General features: G+C 40.4%; 2 protein-coding genes across 2 annotated transcripts; both read right to left on the reverse strand.

The window, feature by feature from the left end:
• Positions 1 to 662: 662 nt before the first annotated feature.
• Positions 663 to 20,454, reverse strand: lg23h4orf54 (linkage group 23 C4orf54 homolog). The gene is made up of 2 exons (XM_049568015.1): positions 15,510 to 20,454; positions 663 to 1,571 (listed from the first exon to the last, which is right to left on the reverse strand). Exon 1 carries the CDS (start codon positions 20,156 to 20,158, stop codon positions 15,530 to 15,532), a length of 4,629 nt encoding a protein of 1,542 aa, XP_049423972.1. The 5' UTR covers positions 20,159 to 20,454; the 3' UTR covers positions 663 to 1,571; positions 15,510 to 15,529.
• On the reverse strand, positions 5,093 to 6,537 carry LOC125883604 (nuclear factor 7, brain-like). Its single transcript, XM_049568027.1, has one exon. It carries the CDS (start codon positions 6,535 to 6,537, stop codon positions 5,119 to 5,121), a length of 1,419 nt encoding a protein of 472 aa, XP_049423984.1. The 3' UTR covers positions 5,093 to 5,118.
• Positions 20,455 to 22,007: the final 1,553 nt, after the last annotated feature.

Raw genomic sequence — 22,007 nt, forward strand, 5'->3', positions numbered from 1 at the left:
TATTGTAAAAGAATACTTGTAGGGTTGGACTAGATTTTCTAGTGTCCTCATAAAGACATTAAAGTAACAAACAATTGATTGAAAATGAAAGGATGGACTGCCCAGCAGTTCCTAAGTCTGAACTATTTCAAGTACAAAACAATAATCTGTGTCAAAAATAACAACTAGATACATAATGAAATACGTGTCAAACTGGGCTAAAAATGACATCAGTGTGCAGGTTACACAGTAGAGTTATCCTTGGGGTCCCTCTCTATCCTGCCTGCTACAGACAGCATCCTTTAGCTGCACTGCCTGTCTTTTCAGAGCTGCTTTGAAAACTAAAACCTTTCCATTCTAGTGAGAAGGCTGGCCATTTTTATTGTTGTGTGATCAGGGAATAATTAATCAACTCTTGACCTAGCAAAGACTGTCCCCATGTGGTCTTTAGATGAAGTGATACACCATGATTAAAACCTTCATTGAATATTCTGCTATATATATGCAGGAAAAGTGCATGATGGGAGATCTCCAGGACATCTACCATATGTTCAACAGACACATTACATCAACAGATACAGATCCATGTGAATAAAAACACATGTTGGTGAGTACTGATCATGCATTTTGAAGCCATAACAGTGACAATGCGTAAAATCAAACACACAAGAGATGGTAAAAATGTTAATTGGCAACTATCGTCATCAAAAAAATGATTATGCAATATGTTGTAAAATGACATAGATAACAAAAATCACAAAAAACAACATAATCTGACAATTTTCAGAGTTTAACCCTGATAGATTAGGGGGTGATTGATTACCAGTCTGTTCTCATTCCCAAGTTATCAAATGCCAATGTTTGTCACGCCCCTCAGCATGTGATATCAATGCCAAAGGTACCCTTTAGCATTTTTATCAGATGCAGCTTTCAAGAAACTCCAAGGTAAACCCAGTCATCAGCAGCTGATGTGGTTTAATGAGCGTATGTGTGGGAGGGACAAGTGGTGGATGGGTCAAAGAAAAACATATCACCCAGGAAACTACAAACCAAAACTGAAACCAAAAATCAAGGTTGTTTTAATGTAACATTACATCACCTACATACCTACATCTTCTTAAGTAACATGACCAACATACTTCTTTAAACCCAAAATATGATCTTTCTTTCTAAACCTAACCAAGTACTTTTGTTGCCCACACCTAACCACAACTGTTTCACTCATTAACCATGTGTAACAATATGTTTCAGCTGTGCATCATATAGAGACAGTAAAGTGTGCCCTGTGCGCTGCTATGACACGCCAAGGGGCAGGACAAAGCCTCTGTATCTGACAATCTCAGAATGAGTTGCAATTACTGTGTTAGCAAAGTCAGTGCTAGAGTCTTTCAATTTTCTACAATGTGGCATTATAAAACAAAAATTACATACTTTATACATATCTTGTATTTTTTTAAAAAGGTGACACAGGATGTAAAGGAGCCCTTTTAGACAAGGAACCAGATCCATCACCTCCAGCCAATACAATAAACAAATAGCAAAATGAAGATATCGAAGCCCAGAACAGTCCAGCATCCCCTCACAGCTCAGCCCTGTGGGGAACCAAGAAAACAAATCAGACAATAAGTTCTTACAAACACATGAACAGCTGAAATCCAAACACACTCATTCACCAAAGTGTCCACATGTGAAATATTTCTTTTGTTAACAACAGGATGGGAGAGTCACATTATCCCACTAAGATTTTTGTTTTTATTTATTTTAATTTCATTTCATTTTATTTTTTAGTCAATCCACACAGTCAGGCAATTGGCAGTTGAAATGTACCTTTTTCGAGTATCCCTCTTTTATACACATACCACACCCATGCACTAAACAAGGGGGGGGTAACTAAGGTACAGTGCCCATGAAGCAGTTTAAAGGTTTGATGCCTTGCTCAAGGGCATATCTGCAGTGACCAATAGGCAAAGTGGCAGCTCTTGAACCAGCAACCCTCCAGCTTCCAAGCCAAGTCCCCACAGACTGAGCTACTTTCACCCCAAGAAACCTTATGTTCTAAGGAAACAAATAAGATGGGTTCCTCATTATATGACTGTATAAAGGATGACATGACACATCACATGATGTATCCGTACAACGTATACACTGTAGAGACCTCTGACTCCTGTCCAAGACTCTAGATAACTAAATCAGATTAGAACAATATGGAAATTTATTAATGACAAAATGAATGGGAAAAAAATCATCACTCAATCTGCAATCTTAGATTTCAGATTGCTCTGAGTCCAATTTGTAATTATAGAACACGGTTTGAGCGCACATTTCCCATTTCTTTAAACTAAGCCTGATAATCTGACTGAAGTGATATTTTGTTTTCACTTCATTGTTTGTATCAAGAATCTGACCCACTCTGGTAAACTATAGGTTGCTTTAAGCAGAGACCTTTGCAATTTGTGCAGCAACTCAATAGTTGTTGTTTTTTTTAACTGAATTATAACAATGTTTATGAGTTGTTTTATACATGTATATATATACAATTTTTATTTTTATTTTTATTTTTTAATGGGAATACTGTATAGTTTTAGTTGGTAATCTTGCATAAGAATTTTTAACTTATTGTAGATGTATTACAGACTCTTGACTTAAACCCCAACACACTGTATTACAATAGCCAAGACATGACGAGAAAAACATTGGATGATATTGATTTGAGCTGTCAGGTAGATAAGAAGGAGGGTAGGTTTTATTTGGGGCAAATATCAAACAACTTCAGTTTTGTTTTAACTGCAGGAAACTATTAGACATCCAGGCAATAATCTAAGAGACAGTTTTAGAACTGGAGAGATTTGAAAGTTCCACACATTTAAAAATACACCAAGCCGGACATCATCAGCATAGCAATGATAAGAGACATAGCCCAACTGACAAGTAATGTGCATGAGCATGTAAAGGGAAAGTAAAACGGGTCCCAAAAATTACCCCTGAGGAACTCCGCAGGTTGGAGGTACACAGCTATACACTTTGTCAGTGATGGGAACAAAAAACTGGTGATTAGATACATCTAAGAAAACTATTCAAGTATTATATTAGGCAGGGTTGGACTAGCCATCTGGCACATTTTTCCAGTGGGCCAATGTGGCCATTGGGCTGACACAATTGTCTTTTTTTTTTTCTTTTTTAATGTAGATCTGGCTATTGGTTTATTTTCTTAACTGACACTGGGCTGGCTGAATCATTTCTTTAAACCCCTCCTTCTTTGGGCTCAGTGTCATTAAACAGAGAGAAAAGACTTCAAGAAAGACTTTAACCTGGACTATGCAGACCTTTTCCAGCTGCTCAGAATAAGTCAGTTAGCAGCTCCTCTGAAAGCAACACAGCAGCTACCTCTCTCCCTTTCTCGCCATGTGCACGCAGCATAAAATACTCAGGTACAAGTATCTTAAAATTGTACTGAAGTACAGTGTTTGGGTAAATGTACTCATTCACATTCCACCACTGTTAACATGAATACATTTTACTGTTTTTCCAACTCTATAGTTTGTACACTTTTAATGATAGCAGTTGTAAAGTATTCTGTTTCTACTCAATACTAATTAACAACAACTATTTTTTTTAACATCACAATGCCTGATTAACCTGGATAATTATAAAACTGTTTTAAGGGTAAATAATGCAAAAAAAAGCAGAAGCTTCTTCATCCAAGACACACGGATTGCAATAAGATGTCATATGTTACTTTGAGGAAACACACATGGAAACCAGGCTGGAAATCTGTCAGAAAAAAAAAACAAAAAACTTTTATTTGACAATTTCCAAAAATTGCTTGACAACTTTGTTGCAGAGATGCAAACCACCCAAAACCGTAGTCTGGAGCCAGGCTAACTTCAGTTAAACTTGAGTAAAGTTAGTGTAACTAGTTCCTAGAGTAAAGCATGTATTTAGATAACATTGTTGTCCTGTAAAGAACAGAATAATAATGAGATGGAAAACAACTAACTGTGAAGTTTATCAGATGAACAGAATTTTCAAGAAAATCAAAAGACATACATACTTACAGAGACTCCTTACATTTTTTGGTGTGTACTATGTTTAAGGTTTGTCATTTCAAAATTATTGCAAGATCATGTAACTACAAGGGCACAAAACAATCTGTCAACAAAATAAAAATAAGAATGAAAACTGCCTTCTCAGCAAAATGTCTTTGATTGACTACAGCTTAATTAGCTGTATTCTAATGGCAAATAGGCTACCAGTGGGTGACTAGAAACTGATCAGCACCTGATGTACTGTAAAACAACACATCAGCACAATAGGAAATCCCACAGAAGACGAGATAGCATATGGCTAACAAGCTCAAATAAACACAGGATATGTCATAAAACCTTAACTGATACATATTTGACCAAATTCCTGTCAACGTATAACAGCATTTGGATACATAACAAGACTCAACATAAGCAAAGTTCATATTATTCGAAAGATGTTATATGCATTTATACTATTTCAAAGTCACTGTAAGCACATATGCTCTTTTAAATGCTTCCATCCCGTAAACAGCAGAGTCATAATGAGATGGAAAACAGGCAGTGTTTTACTACTCTCATTTCAACCTTTCTGAAAATGAAAGTTTGCTGCACTTAACCGACTTACTGAGGAAGCCACAGCTTCTAATGATGAAAATCGGAACGCAGTTTTTGATTAAAATTAAATTCTTTACACAAACAAAAGGGGCTCTGTGAAGCTGTACCTGGGCACAACAATGCTTTGAGCTAAATGCTAAAGTCAGCGTGCCAACATGCTCACAATTACAATGCTAGCATGACGATATTAAGCAGACATAATATTTATAATGTTCAAAATCTTAGTTTATGGTGTTAGCATGCGAACAGTTACTAATTATTACGAACACCAAAGTACAGCTAAGACTGATGCCAATAATTATGTAGGTATGGGTCATAAACCAAACAAACAAATCTAAATTTTGACCAGATGATGGCACTAAGCGAAACGTCAGAGGATCACCAAAGTTATTACAGTTCAATAATACAAACAGTAAAAAGCATATTAAAATGATACAATGTAATAAGGTACCATCATCATCATCATCGTCATCATCATCATCAGCCTAATAACCATAATCTACATCTCTAACTGTGTTGTGATGTCCACTGGTGGTATCCTCAGTGGGACTATATCTAGAGTATTAATGAATGGAAAAAGCTTGCCAGTGAAAGTGTGTTTAAAAGTGTAAATGTGTGTGTTAGTGTCTGGATCAGAAAATGACAGCTTTCCCTTTCTCCAGTCCAGAAAAACTCTAATGCTCTGGAGTGGCCTTTGCACAGAGAGAACCTTATTTGTAACTGGTGGAGAATATGCTCTGTATTTACCATCACAGAACCATATTTCCCAGTATCCCGTTAGAATCTCTCCTTTCCTTGGGACAGACTCAGCTGTCACACCCACAGCCCAGTTTGTATTATTTCTAACTTCAACATTCCAGGTGTGAGTCCCTGAGTTAAAGCCCTTGGAGCCAAGGACTGTGGCATGGTCTTCAAATCTTTCTGGATTTCTCGGAAATGGTCTCTCTACATAAATCTTTTTGTATTTCACACTCTGCAGATCTTCAGACAGGAGGAGTTCTGGATTAGCAGTGTTTGGGTCCAGAATCACAGGAGTGTAGGAGACCATCGCCTTCATCTTGGTCCAGATGTAAAAAGACAGGTTGCCCAGGTGTTTGGCCACATCTATCAGAGCTCCTGGGCCCAGCTGTAAATCCTCCAGCAGGGGGCACTGCTTGACTCTTTTCACTGCAGCCTTGTAGTTGTGCAGGAATGAGATGTCATCAGCTCTTAGCTCCTCCTCTGTGGCCCTGATCCTGTCTGAAAGAGCTGCTATCTCTCGGCTCAGAGCCTCTATCTTCCTCCTCATATTTTGACTCTTCTGCTCCTCTTCCTCCCTCAGTGCAGTGATTCTGGCCTCCTCTTCTTTTTGTAGAAACTGGTGAAGCTTCTTAAACTGCTCCATAATCCACTTCTCCATGTGTTTGGCCTGGTTCATGATGTGTTCTGCTGTATGATCCCAGTCAGCTTTAACTTGATTCAAGCATTCCAGCATGTCCTTCAAGGGATTCAGGGAGCTCTTTAGCGATTCCTTGCAATCCTGTGCAGCTTCACTGATGGGTCTGAAGCTGTGGCTGATGTGTGTTATTGAGTCTCGACAGACAATACACACTGGCTGCATATGGTCCAGACAGAAGAGCTGTAGTCTCTCTGAATGCATGCTGCAGAGAGCCTCAGACCTCGAAGCGTTCTCCTCTAGGGAAAGCCTCTGTAAGAAAGCCTCACACAGGTTCTTTAAAGCCAAGTTACACGGTGGATCACTCTTTGAAGATCGTCTTTTACAAAGTGGACACTCGTGAATCAGTTTCTCTGACCACCACTTCTGCAGACAGGCTTTGCAGAAACTGTGGCTACATGACAGCACAATGGGATTTTGGAAGATGTCTGTACAGATGGGACAAGAAAAATCCATCTCTGCTTGGCTTACCCGAGCAGCCATTCCTGAGTGAGGCTGAAAATACAGCAGACAGAAACTTCAAACGTAGTCTCTCAAAAGTCGTCACTCTTCAGCAACTAGTGGAAGTGTAGCGGTACAGTAGTAGTTGTACTCCAGTATTCTCAGTGACTCTCTTGATCCGTATTTCCTATCACTCAGTGGAAGCTCTTTTGTATCCTGTTGGCTGTCTCTAAGTGTGCATCTCCGTCATCAGTGAACAAACTGTGTTTCCTGGTTTATATTTTAATAGTCAGAGAGCGGGTGGTATTGCCACCCAGGGTGTGTTGCATTCTAAAGCATTGCAAGGTATTGTAGACTGCTGTTATGATAGATTTTATATAGCTCATATTCAGCAGCACATGTTTGATATTTCTTTTGTAACCAATGTGACTTATATGGAAATGCAAAGCTAAAAGAGGTTTAAAATTAAATTTAAATTGTGCAGTAGGCCTATTTATTTTTTCGTGCATGGTGTAGGACAAACTAAATCCAACATTTCATATTTTCATTTTCATTATAATTTTTTATATTTAAAATACAGCGAAAAACTTGACAAGAAAAATCATTCTCTAGTCATGAGGCCATTCAGTCTGAGTGAAGCTGAAAACACAACAGGTGGAATGTTCAAACAGGAAGCGACAGCATTCCTCTCTCACTTGGTTCTGCAGAGTGATATACTGACAGGGCTCCCTCACCTCCCCAAACCTGCTGCCCATCTGTCTTATATGTTTATACTGTATGCCTTTTTTTTTTTAATAATCGGTGGCCCATGATTCATATCTACATTAGAAATCAATGTCATCCATCGCCAGGAACTCACCGAGGGTTCTCTCAGACTGACTGTAGCACTAAAGCAAAACAGGAACATGTCAGTATGGGCGTGTTGCTACAGGTTCAATGTTGATAAACTGGCAAATCCAGTTTAAAAGCATATCAAACTGAATTACTGTGTGGTAATTTATACTCTCGGATTGAACAATACTCATCACAGTGGGCCTAATTATTTCATCCATTTGTCAGATTTCAGAAACCAAGCCTCAAGTATGCTGAAAATCAAACTAAAATGCTCTCAACAGCTGCCAATCACACAACTGGCCATGTTAGTCTTGATGGACAGATGAAGACTTTGTGATACAGTGTGGTATTATAGAACAAAACAGCGAAATGGAAATGGCATTATATGTAAAACTAAAAGAGATATCTTGAAATAAAACTTGATAACTGGTAAAAGCTGAGATGGGATATGAAAACCTGCAATAAACTTTGTAATTATTTGGCACAGTAATGCTTGAATGCTTACATTAGCATGCTAACATATTCACAATGCTAACATGCTGGTGTTTCACAGGTATATTGTTTTATCATGGTCACCATTTTAGTTTAGCATGTCAGCATGCTAACAGTTGATAACTGCCCTAAAACAAAGTATAGCTGAGAGCGATGGGAATTTTATTAGTTATGCAAATATGTGGTGATAAAAGAAATTGTTAGATTGTGAAATTAATATCCTCCAAACATCCTTTGAGGACCATGGTACAAAATTTCATGGCAATCCATCCAATCTTCCAAACCATTTTTTAATGTTTTTTGGGTTTTTTTGTTTGTTTTGTTTTCTTTTTACAAAATTTTATGGCAATCCATTTGAATTTTGTAAAGGTACATCAGTCTGGACCAAAATGGCCCAGCAGCCTAAACTGCCATCCAGCCATTCAGCAAGTATGGCTAATAATGTTTCTTGTGCTTCAGGGTTTCCTACATGTTCATTTATTAGTGGCAGCCCACCATGATCACAACATCTGTCGCCACGTATTGATTATTTTATATTTGGAGCTGGACTGTTTATTACGAGCACAATTAAAATATGTATGCACTGTTGGGTTATCCACTGTAAAACACTCTTGGAGTACAGACAGTACATTTGGGCAATGATGGAGCAGCAGAATGCCAGGCACAGTTAAAGTGAAACTTAACCAGTCATTGCACTGACTTTGCAATTCACTCACCTCCCCAGCAGCCACTCCTCTTATCCATCAATCAGATCTGATCAGCTCTCATTGGATCCACTGATCAATTTATCCACCCCGCAACTGAACCAATACACTTGAAGTGTTCCATCTGCGCTCAGATTTTACCCTTGCAGACTAATCTCTGCCCACTTGGTTTTGACATTGATGAATTTTCATATATTTTAGTTATTTGGGAGAAAAAGCTGTACAGCAATTAATTTCCCCTTGCATGTCAGTCTGCCATCTAAGGTATCCCCAAAAAGTAGCCATATGTTCTCTCATGTCTGTCTTTGGTTTCAACATTTTGCATTCTTGCAGACAAACTGTATTTTCAAACCTGCATATAATGTCTGAATCTGTCTACAGGAGCATGATCAAAGAGGCCGTCAAAGACTTAATTAACCAGCGCAATATCAGTTTTAACCAGGGTAATGACACGCGATACAGGGAACTCCAGAAACAAGTCAAAAAGGAACTCAAGGTTGCTAAATACAACTACAAAAATAAGGTGGAAAAGCTGCTCAGTACGGGAAATTCACGCTCTGCTTGGGAGGGAATGAAATCCATGACGGGGATGCAGTCCAAGAAGGGCCTCATCAACCTAAATGGAATATCTGACTTTGACTTTTCTAATGAACTGAACGCTTTTTACAATCTTTTAATACTTATGATTTTAGTGAGGAACTGTCAGTTTTTAAAACTGTTGTGCCCGAGGAGATTGATATCCACCTTGACAGCGGGAGGGTTCACAAACTTTTCCAGGGGATTAAGGAAAGGAAATGTCCTGGCCCAGATGGTATAGGAGGTCGCTTACTAAAAAACTGTGCCAAACAGCTGGCAGATATTTTTTGTTCTATTTTTAACTTGTCACTTCAACTCCACAAAGTTCCTCGCATTTGGAAAGACTCCGCTGTTGTGCCTGTACCAAAGAATAACTCTCCTAAATCACTAAGTGACTACAGACCTGTGGCACTGACATCTGTCATTATGAAAACATTTGAGAAGATTGTGAAGGATGAGCTTCTAAGTTCAGTGCAGGAAAACTTGGACCCGCTGCAGTTCTCTTATAGGTCCGGTAGAGGTGTTGTTGACACAACTAGCACCCTCCTCAACATGATTTTATCTCATCTTGAGGGTGCTAAGACGTTTGCACGTCTTGTTTTTATCGACTTCTCCTCAGCTTTTAATTGCATACAACCTCACATTTTAGCAGAAAAGTTAATGAACATCCACAATATTGATCTTGGACTAATATGTTGGCTGGTGGACTTCTTAACTGAAAGGCCGCAACATGTCAGGATGAACAGTGTTTTATCTGATGTTCTTATCTCTTCTACCGGGTCCCCCCAAGGCTGCGTTCTCTCACCTCTTTTATTTGTGTTGTACACTAATGAGTGCCGAAGCCAGTATTCGAGGCAGCACATTTTAAAATTTGCTGATGATTCGGTGATAATTAGTCTGCTAAATAGTGACGATCCTGATCATGGCCCTGTAGTGGCAGAATTCTCCAATTGGTGCAGGTCATCCTTTTTAAACATTAACGTATCCAAAACCAAGGAGATGATTGTTGATTGTTTTATCGGAAACTTCGTGCTTTTAATGTGGACAACACTTTTATGAAAATGTTTTATTCTTGTTTTTTAGAATCTGTTTTAACATTTTCATTTATCAGCTGGTATGGGTCAATCACCCTTATAAACAAAGCTTCATAACATAGTTAAAGTGTGCAGCAAAATTGCCGGCCTAACATTAAATGACTTGACGTCCTTGTACCAGGCTGGGATCTTAAAGAGGGCCCAGTCAGTCCTGGCTGATCCCAGCCATCCTCTGCACGGAGAGTTCAGGTTGCTTCCGTCTGGCCGCAGGTACAGCCAAGTTACCTGCAGGACCAACAGGCTAAGGAACTCTTTTGTTCCGACTGCCATTGGCCTCCTAAATAAGGCACTTTAACTTTGATTGTTGTTGTTGTACTTCTGCCGTCATTATATGTGTCTGTTTTTTTATGTGTGAGATTGCTGGCTGCACAACAAATTGCCCCTCGGGGATAATAAAGTTTTCTTTGACCTTTGACCTTTGATCTGTTATAAGAGCATGAAATGAAAGCAAAATCAAGCTTGTCCTTATTGTGTTTTGGACCTCCTGGCACCCTTAAACACTTCTGTAGGTCCCTAAAAGCTGAAGCCTGAAAGGGGTCCCACTAATTTTAGCTGATTTGCACTCTTTCTGAAAAATATGGGAGTTCATTGCCACACTCAAAGGCACCACGATAATACTGCATGATCATGATACATGTTAATTGACATTCCCCATACACAATTTTGGATCCAGTGTGTAGGATTGAAACTACCTTCCTTACTATTTTTCTTCTTCTTCTCTTCTTTTTTTTTCCTTTTTTTCCTTTTTTTTCTTTCACACACACACATACACATAAAGCACAACACCAGAATTACAAATTGCTCTTCTATGGTCAATCGTTCTGTCCTGTATTCATTGTTTTGTCTTGTCTGTACTGTCTGTCAATGTTCTCTCCTTTGTCTTGCAATTAATAAAATAAATAAATAAACTACCTTCCACTCAGAGACACATTTCTCCAGCCTCTAGACTATGAGATGACAGGCTATCTGTCTTCTTTATTAACACAACTGAGCCCTTCAGTATGTGGGTCTCATTCTCAGATGAGAAGGGGAACTCCAAATGTTCTGCTGCTATGTTGCATGTTGTGTTTATGTAATTGCTGATCAGATGCCATGTGAACCTGGCTTCTCACTCTCTCTCTGTCTTTAAATGACTGGTCCTATAAAAAGCCAGCTGACCCTGCTGCGACTCTGTCCTGCCAGGCAGCCTCTTGATGTCCAGCAGCAGCTGAAGCAGTCCGTGTATACACATAACAAACGTCTACCATCGCCTGACCTTTCACTCCTGCACACACTATGTCCACCATACACATTCAAACACCTAGCCCATAAAGAATCTTATATCAATATAATTCTCTGTATCTGTGCTCTGATATCAGAATTCACAGCCTGTGAGTGCCAGCGTCTGCTGAGGTGCTCAGTTGCAAACTTTACAATCACATGGTGTCTTTTCCTTTTGCATGCATGTTGAATTCTAGTGCACAGCTGGTTGCATGCTTAATGCCCTCATCCAATTAACATGATACTAGAAAATTCATAAATAGACTAAGTTGCCTTTACATTAGATGTTAAATCACCACATGGAGAGTGAGTCACCAGTACACTATGGGCTAATAGGCTTTTTTAAGGTTAGATGAGGACGTGTATGAAGACACAAAGTGTTCCAAATAAATGTATGAAACATACAAGAAATACAGATATAAAAAAAACTATATCACAATGAAGTTGTAAAATAATACAATACAGTTAATCCCAGCAAAACTTTGGTGTTAATAGAGAATGAGGCCCAACTAGTCTGGAGACCTAACGTGCTATTTAGAATTAAAAATAAATAAAGTAAATAAATAAGGTTTAGTACATTTTGTTTAAAAAAAATAACTTTTTCCAAAGTCTGTTTTTATTGTATTTTATTATTATTATTCAATCAGAACATCTGAACATCTGTTAATGAGCTGACTTTGCATTGGATCTGTTTTAGATTTTTGGATTGATTTATTATTTTGTCTGTATTTATTAATATCAGGGCCAAAAAGATGTTAGATTTTCACGCTTACTGAGGCCAAAGAAGTTTATAATAACGATATTATTGTGATGTCTATGGAATATCTGGAGGTAAAAAGATGACAGGCATTGAATTATTTACACAAAATTATCATATGTAGCCTATATCAATAACATGACATCAGTATTTGATTTGTTAATATAGTGGTTATCATGTGTATTGTCAATAGCAATATATCGCAACACCTTTGATTCATATGATTCATTATCCATCCATCTGTTTTCGCAACCACTTATCCTCTTGAGGGTCGCGGGGGGGCTGGAGCAGACACTGGGCAAGAGGACAGGTTGCCAGACTATCGCAGGGCTGACATATAGAGACAGACAACCATTCATGCTCACATTCACACCTACAGTAATAACTGTAATAATGTAGTAATTAACCTAGTCCCCAACTTGGATGTCTTTAGACTGTGGGAGGAAGCTGGAGTACCCAGAGAAAACCCATGCTGACACAGGCAGAACACACAGAAACTCCGCACAGAAGGGCTTCCTCCTGGGACTGAACCAGGAACCCTCTTGCTGTGAGGCAACAACCACCATTCCACCGTGCCACCCATATATTATTATCCATATATATATATATATATATATATATATATATTTTTCTTTCTTTTTTTTTTTTTTTAAATATACTCGTTTAATGGTGAAATAACATTATATATATTCTCTGTATTTATTCATGTAATTATTTATTTCAAAATATCTTATTTGTTTATAAAATTTAGTTAATTTTGAACACTTTATGTCTCCATATATTTTAAAATAAAAACTGCTGAAATTAAGTGAAATGATTTGGAATAAACTCTTTTAATGTAAACCTGAAATGTAGGGGAAAAAATGTACATATTGTCATTTATTTCAGAGTGTCTTATTCATTTAGTTTGGAACATGTGGGTCTCCACTACTTTCACAGTAAAACTCTGATTAACTTAAACGACAGTATTACAAACAGAAATACAAATTAATCTTGTAAATAAGTACATGTAGTAACAAATCTGACCAAACTGATAAAAGTCAAGGGGGTAGCAGCAGCTTAATAACTGTCACTAACGGTAACCCAGAAGTAGTACAAGAGTTTATATCAATAGCAGTAGCAGTAGTAATATTAATTTCCTGTTGTGTGCTTAGACTTCCAAAGAAAAGAGGCATCTCTTTCAAACATTTCATTACAGTTCATTTTCACAAATATATCCCAATAAAATAAAGATTTCAAAAGAAAAAGTCCCTTCATCATCCTCCCTGTGTGCACACCATTGAGACTCTTGAGATCTAATTCTATTTTCAACCTTTGAAGAGCATCAGTGTCATTTTCTCTTTCTTTCTTTTTTATTTACTTACAAAGCACTTACTAATCCTTGTATCAAATTATTTTTGCTTTGAAGCGAGACACAACAGGTGAAAACACAGGTTCATAACATATCCTCTTTCAGACTAGTGGAAAGAAAATGTCCAAAATATTCATTTAGGTGTTTATTTTAGTTCAGCTTTCTCTTCTGGAAATTTCTGCAAATAGCGCATTTTCAATATTCAATGCCTCAATTACAAATTTAAACGCAACATTTCAGATGACTCACTATACGAAAAATAATTTTCTTAATATAAGAAGTCACCGTGAGAAAGTTTTATGGTGATATCTGCTAGTTAAAAGTTTTACCCTATTCACCTGCAGTGCCTTAGTTTTTGTCTGTAAATGTATAAATTAATTTTACAACACAAATCTTTAAAGCCTGTTTTCTCAAAATGTTTTTCTTTCAAAAGTTTTTCTTTTCTCATATTCTGAGCCACTTCAGTCAGACTTACATAGTTCAGACTTTCCAGTTTTATTCCCATCTATATTCTGAAGGTTTATACAAAGGGGTTTGTTCATATATCATAAAGCCTATATTACATTTAATTCCTAAAAATGTCACACAAAATGTTTATTTATGGCTATTTTCTGATTTTATGGAGTAATATAAACAGATACCCAAAATTCCCTCTTTAAAAAACTCTTACTCTAATATGACAACAAAGAATATTGAATTTGACTTTATCCAATATTCAGATTTTTGTTCTGGAAATGTCTACAAATCAGCAAATATTTAATTAGATAATACCTTGTTTGCATATTTAAACATTCAATTTCAGAAAACTTGTAATATAAAAAATAATAATAATTGTCTTACTGTAAGTAATCAAGTGGGGGAGTTTTCATACTTGTGTTTTAGGTTTCTACTAGAGCATGTTTACATGCTTTAGTGTTCAAAATGTTCACCTTTTTGGCCCTGTCACTAAAATGACATTGCTAAGCAACAGCTTGGGTCCATGTTTGCTTCCAGTCAGCTGATGTCATTCACATACACTGCAAAACATTCCAACATGAAACACAAAATGACCTCTTTACAATGGTTATATTTCTAACGATCTATATAGTATACTTGTGACATCACAAATTCACAGAAATCCTTACGGCTCATTTTAAGGCAGTTTCTTAATACAAACTGTGTGCATTTCTTTGTGGACAGAGTTTTGATACTTTCACAGTATTTAGTATATAGCACATATACCTGCTTTATTTCTAAAAAGACATGGAAATCTGACTCTTCACAATATGGGAGCTTTAAAGTACATGACCAGTTCTATACTGTGATATCGAAAGCATAAAAACTAGCAGCATTACTAGTGGTGGTGGAAGTAACTTAGTATATTTCCTCAGGTCCTGTACTTACATTAAGTATTTCGACAACATTTCTGAGGACAATACACAAGTATTATAAGTAAAACATCTCGACTTTTGAATGCAGTACTTTTTTTTACAATGAGGTATTGCTACTTTTACTTAAGTTAAGGATCCTTTTCAATTCATGTTTTCAAGGTCAAGAGTGATCTTTAAATCTCCAGTTACAATACCATCTTCTAGAGTTAGGAGAAACAGTAGTACTATTGTAATGGTTATTACACTAGTTCTGTCGCCATCTTGGATATCGAAAGCAGATAATTCTAAGAACACATGCAGAGATTTGGTCACTCATGCATCCTATTTATATTTGTGGGAGAATGTCACTAGTACTGTAATAGAAATTCAGATTGTTTCATTTGATTATATTGTAAGAAAAATTTATCTATGATTCTAACGAACTTAAAAGGGTTTTGTACAGCGCCAAAATCACTTTTTTAAACTAACCCTAACAACTCATAAAGTCAGTATATACTCACATGACATAATACATCATCCTCATTCACTGAAGCCTGACACTGTACATACACAGGGTCATCAGTCATAACTACTCACCTGTCCAGTAAAGCTGCCCTTCATCTGTGCTCCACCACGAAACTCATGGTGGTCCCATCAAACGAGGGCGGAGCTATGATCCGGGGCCCCTGCTGGGAGGTGATGCTGATGACCGGCTGCTTGACGCTGGAGAAGCCCTGCGGTAGCCTGTTGCCAGCAGCCTGCTGTTGAGCCCCAGAGGCCGCCTGGGGAGATTTTCCAGTGGCCATGTAGAAGGGACTCTCCATGTACATGCCCTCTGTCTGCTGCGACAAGGCTTTTTCTCTGCTCTCCGCCTCTGACTGCATTGATATCTGCGACTGCACCAGTGTCCGGGCCGGAATCACGGAAGGTGTCGGCATGAAGCCTGGGTAGATCATGTAGGTGTGTCCATATGCTCCTGGACTGAGAGCCAGAGGTGAGATGGGCATGGGCACTGGGGTCATAGGAGGTTGCGGCATGGGCACGTCCACATACTGGCCTGTTTCAGGGTCAAAGAGGCGCTTAGTGGCTGGCTGCACAGGAGTGTCCACCAGATAGTAGTTTCCAGTAGTGGGATCCAGGAGCATCTTCCTCTGGGTTGCCTGGAAGGGGTCCAGGGTGGGAGCAGGGGTGATTGCTGGTGAGAAGCAGTACACCTGAGGCTGACTGGCAGTCATGCCCAGTGGCAAAGAGTGATAGATGGTGGCAGATGGGACCTCTGGTGAGCGTGTGTCCATCACAATGCTGGAGCGTTTAGGGGTCTGGTTGTGGTCTTCCAAGCCCCTGGTGCTGGATGCCAAGTGTCCTGAAGGAGTGGTTGGTTGTGTCTGGGTGGTAAATGTGTACATGGATGTTTTATCAGCAGATGAGGTTTGTTTGTTGCTGCTGGCGTGAGACTTGACCGGAATGGTTAGGTAGTTCTCATTGTCGGCCGAGGCGCTCAAGAGATCCTGTGTGGACCTCTCTACTTCCTTAAATTCAGCTCCTTCATTTCCACTCAGTTTTGTCTGGCTGATTTTTAAGGACACAGGCAATTTTGGAGACTTTGGCACGAAGCTTTTGGGGCTAAAAGGTGTTTGTGTGATGGTGTTTGGCTGGGGCGTCTTTGCTGATGTGGAGGCCTTGAGGCTTGAGCTGAGGCTGAACATGTTTTTGTTCCCTGTGGTGCTGGTGGCTGGCATTGACCTTGTAACAAGCTTGTCATCACGGCTGGCAGGAGTCTGTAGGACCACGGGGGGGTCTTTATCCTCTCGCCTCAGCAGGCAGTCAGTGCTAGGGGACGCTGCTGCCGCTGGTGGCGTCCTGTCATTGTTGGGGTAGGAGTCTCTTCTGACCATCTTGTCCATGTTAGACCCTCTTGCTCCTTCCTCCTCAGGTCCCATATGCTCCTCACTGGCTATCAGTGAAAGCACATGGCTGTCTGTCAGGAGCTGGGGCTCATTCTTCCTTTTCCATTCATTCCTTTCAAATGAATACAGTTGCTCCATGGTTTTCACAGCAGCCTGCAGTTTTTCTAAAGCTCCCTGGTTTGTCATCTTTGACTCAGTTTTCTTATCTGTGATATCTGATATTTTTTCCTGTAACTTTGGAGCCGTTCCACTTTCAATTCTCAATCCACTGGCTCCATCTGAGGTATTATTTGAGTTACCTATGGGTGCTTTCCCTGCTGCTCTTTGCACTGGAGCACTTTTAGCGCCCTCTGGCGACGATCTGTCCGTGTCAAACGGCTCCAGGTTAGATAACTCAGTAAGATTCCCAGCATGTTTTCCGTTACTGTTTGTATTCACAGACTGACATTTGATCACTATAGGTGACACAGAATTAGGATTTCGATGGGACATTTGCTTCTTTTGCTCTGAATGGCCGTCAGCAGATAAAAAGTTGGATTTATTTTCGTTGTTATCCAAAGAAACAAAGTGATAGGAACTTTTAACCAGTTTACGCACGTCTCTCACTTGGTGTATGGGCGTCTGCAGCTTTCCTTTATTATCTCGAATGTCTCTGACCATGAAATGCGGCACTTTATCTGACGACTCACCCTTCAGAGCTGCAGCCAGAGCTTGGCATTTGAAGTCATCTGTTCTGATGAGGCTGGCTGCGTTACAGCCTATATTAGGAGCGCGCAATTTGGAGACGCCGAAAGGCTCAGTTTTATTGTCCCTGACGCTCCTTAAGTTAATTTTAATTTCCGGAGATTTAGATGTGGCCACGCTCCTGGAGTCTGCGATGTATAACGTGTTGTCAGAGCGCAGTTGTGTCCCTCCTTCATCTCCATTTGGAGAATAATTCCTGTTCTGCAGCTGCTGTCCGACTTCTCCGTCACTGGGCAGCAGTTGGATACTTGGCACAAACAAATGTGACATTTTAGTCGGTTTACCGCTGCTCGCTGAGTACTGATCTCCGTCACCCTCTTTGTCGTTAGCTGAAAGCGACTTCTCCCGAGTTTTATCGTTTTTATGATCCTTTTGAAACTCTAGCTCCTCGTCCTTCCAGCATCTGAATGCGCTATTTTGGCTGCGAAGCAGCGTGCTTTTAGACGCTTCCAATGCGCCTTTTTTAGTATCGATTCCAGCTTCAATCGCTGGTTCCAAATTAGTTCCTGGTGCGGGAGCGGTCGTGTCATGTCTTCGAGAGTTGCTCTTGCTATCACATGAGCCGCTGTCCACGATGTCCCCTAATTCATCCACGCACATAATAACGTAGTCAGAGCTGCTCTCGGAAAACTTGGAGCTCTGTCTCTGCAGCTGCCTGCTGCTTCTCTCCCTGTCGCTGTCCTGGTGCACAGCGCACGAGGAAGGCGGCTCACTTATCTCCCCTCTTTCCATCTTGCGCTCCTGCTCGAACTGCATCTTCTTAGAAATCACATTTTTGATCAGACTCGAGGCGAATATGGCTTTCTTCTGTGTGTCATCCATGGTTTTGGAGGGCAGCTTGCTGGCCCCTCTGCTCAGGCTGCTTGGCAAACTGTTGGTAACCTCATACGTGGAACGTGATCCTGCAGCGTTTTGTGCAAAGTTAGTGTGCCTTTCTCCCCCAGACATTCCTGATTTGACATTGCAACGAAAATTCAGAGTCTCTGTGAGTCGGATCACTCCACTCTGGCCCTGACTGAATTTCCCCATCAGTTCTATTTGCTTTGTAGATGATGATGCGCTGTGGGGGTTGCCATTCAGAGTGAAGATCTTGCTGGTGGGCGGTTTGATGTTTGCCAGTGCAATACCCTTATAACCTCTATTGTCTATATTTTTGGCTATTTCAAATGAGGCCGTTGAGTTTTGATGGGAAACGACACTTTGGTCCAGTCCCTGTGACATATTCATGTTGCCATATTTCAGGTCGACAAACGTGGACCACCTGTTTATCCCCTTCCCATGCTCTGATGCAGATGACTCACTGGAAGTGCTGAAATTAATAGCATCAAAATAAGGATAAGCCAGGCTCTTGAAGGCTTTGGCTGTCAGGTTGCGCACCTCCTTGTCAGCGTCGTCCAGGTCGCTGACAGCGCTGGACGCACCGCTAGAATACTCGGTGACCTCTTTTCCCCTCAATTTGCGGCCAAAGTGTAAGCGTCCGGGCGCGGCTATGAAGCACTTCGCCCTGTCACACAACGTTTCTGCCTTTCCATCAACACCCCTAAACACATAACGGCTCATGTCTCCGGAGCGCCTGGCATGATAAAGGATATTTCCCTGTTCTTGGATGTTGCTAGGGTCATTTATAGCTCGAGAAGTGGTTCTGATTGACAGGTGGATCTGTCCCGCACTGTTGCCACTGCACTGCTGCTGCTGGGGCTTTGACACACTCTCATCTGAGCTGGTGAACTTGGCCGCGTCGCACAGATCACTTTCAAGCAGAGTGCTGACTGCTGTTGCGCCCTGAGAGCAAGGCTCGTGGCCGCCCCCCCTCTGCCCCACCGTTCCATCACCGTCAAAAGAAGCGTAATCGACAAAAGAGTACACCTGGTTGTCATCCTCAATGTCCCAGCTGGTGGAGGAGCCCACCCCGAGGTCGTAATCCTCCCCATGGTCAGAGAGCTCTGAGAGCTGGATCTCGTGCGTGGTAATGTAATGGGACTCGTCCTCCGTTACGCACGGGAGGCAGTCGTCGGAAAGCACCAAACTAACATCATCATCATCATCCTCACAATTATCCGACTCACTTTCCTCGCTCAGGTAGTTATCACTACCGTGTAATTCCTTATCTTTTGGTGTGTTTTTGTTGTTGTCTTCTTCTTTGGACACCTCGGCCTGCGTCATGGCGCGCTCTCCTTTGTCTCCTGTTTGGAGGCAATCCTCTGATTTTGCGTTAAGACAAGGGAGATCTGACAACGATGATGGATCAGAGGGACCCTCTTTGACATCTTCTGCACATTTCCCAACTCCAGACTCCTTGTTCTTCTCAGTTTCAGCATTGGTTTTAATCGCCAGCTCATGGTTTGGTTCCGTTGCGCGCAGAGCCCCGGCACCACTGCTCTCAATAAGGACAGACATTTGGGTTTTTTCACCAAAGTGACAGTCTTTCCCCAATTTTTCTCCGCCTGTGTTCACGTCCGCTAACCCCAAATCAACGTATTTGCTTTCGTCTTGCTTCTCCGGGACATCCTCTTCTCCGCGCGCCAGTTTCTGGAGCAAATCTTTGACCTCCCGGAGAGGCGCCGGTGTCTCCACACAGCTTTGCCCTGTCTTCATAGCTGAACCGGCAGGTTTAAGTTTACATCTGGTGTCTGAAAGAAACGGCAGAGAGACGGAGCCTCCCAGGATTCCTCAGTCCTCCGGGCAGAGATGGTGCTCCGTGTCCGGTTGGACAGACAGTCTGATGACAGGGGAGCGCTCCAGACATTCCTCTTCACCGCGATATGAAGCCTAAAGCCGAGAATCTAAAAAGGACCAGAGACATTACTTACTAGTGTCTAGGCCACATGGTTCTCAAGCTGAGGCCCGCGGACCCATAGGGGTCGTTGAGAAGACATCTCTGCAAAATGACTTCATTAGATATGATTATAGTACTCATTCCACAACAGAACATTAATATATTATAATTGTGTAAAAATCCAAACTAATAGGGTGCACAAATCTACTTAATTTACTTAAATATGGGAAATATCTTATAACATTAATTAAATGATAACCTTGTTTTATTTCTGACCATGGTTTAAAAATAAAGGGGTAATACTTTACAGTCATCAATCATTAATAAACAGCAAACTGATATTTAATTAAATAGGCTACTAAATAGTTACTATTTTATTGTAGCAAACAATGAAATAATGATTTTTAATGTTCACCAATTTTGAGCAATGCTATAACTTACAGTATCTGAACAATTTTTTGTTGCACACATCGTAAGATTTTACACACCATATTATTAAGTATTTGTTGATGGTTGATAATTGATTTGTAAACCATCTATAATTTGGATGGTTATTATACAGTTGCATCTGCTGATTATGACACTAAACACTGTAGCACCAAATTCTGGACCCCGTGCAAAACCATCTTCTCAGGGCCCCCCTGCCCCTTCTTTGTTGATCCATATCTCCCTCACACAACTTCTGCATTTATTTATTTATTTATTTATTTACAAAGCCTGTTTGCTTTCTGTCCTTTTCCTTTTGTTCTTTTTTAAAGTCCAGATTTTTCTTTCTTTGGGAAAAACATGACAGTGTACATTGGTGCAGTCACTCATTTAGCTTGAGCTGCATTTAAAGACAAACCCTAGCGCAGGGGTGGACTACAACAAGGGTTGATGGGACCTTAGAGAGCTTCCACTATATTTTTAGCTTGTACTTCATCTTTTGACAGTTTTATTCGGCCAATTTTAATTTAGTTGTAGCACTGATTACTTTGAAATAAGAAATTGCAAACAAAACCAAACTTTTAATTCAAGGCTTTTCGAGAACCACCCCTGCCACTGGGGCCCTGGGTTATCAGTCCCACTTTTCCCCCCACTACAATGCCCCTGATCATGAGTGTATGACAGAAAGGGCCTGCCAGGCGGCCCAGGGGCTCACGGGGCCCCTAAGCCATAGCCACTGTGTGAAGTTGCTGTTATTAACTTTGCATTTCTCGTCAAAGGGGTTAGTCACTCCTGTCAATAACAGAGCCCCAAAAGGAATAGTCAAACATTCACTTTGAAAATGTCAATAGAAGGAAACCATTACAGTATCCAAGCCTGTTTTCATTTTAAGAGATGAGTCCACAAAAAATCCACTGACTGCCTCATTTCTGTTGGACCAATGGACCACTGCTCTGTGCAGACAGACGACTCACTTGCTGTTTTTAAATACATACCAAGCTCAAACATAGGCACCAGGGCAAAATGTGCAAAGTGCAGCTATGTTAGACAGGAAGGAATGTATGCAGGGTTTTGTGACACCTCAGATGAAGGCTGTCTGGCAGATAAACACCCAAGTGACAACAACCCGGCAACAACACACCCCCATGAGGAGTGAGCCAGTGGGCACGTTTGACTGCTGAAACTCTCAGGGGGTTAGTCTCTGTCAGCAAGGGGCAGTCTGAGGGCCAGGGACCTCCAGGG

Source organism: Epinephelus fuscoguttatus, linkage group LG23 (assembly GCF_011397635.1).
Source record: "Epinephelus fuscoguttatus linkage group LG23, E.fuscoguttatus.final_Chr_v1".
Taxonomy (NCBI): domain Eukaryota; kingdom Metazoa; phylum Chordata; class Actinopteri; order Perciformes; family Serranidae; genus Epinephelus; species Epinephelus fuscoguttatus.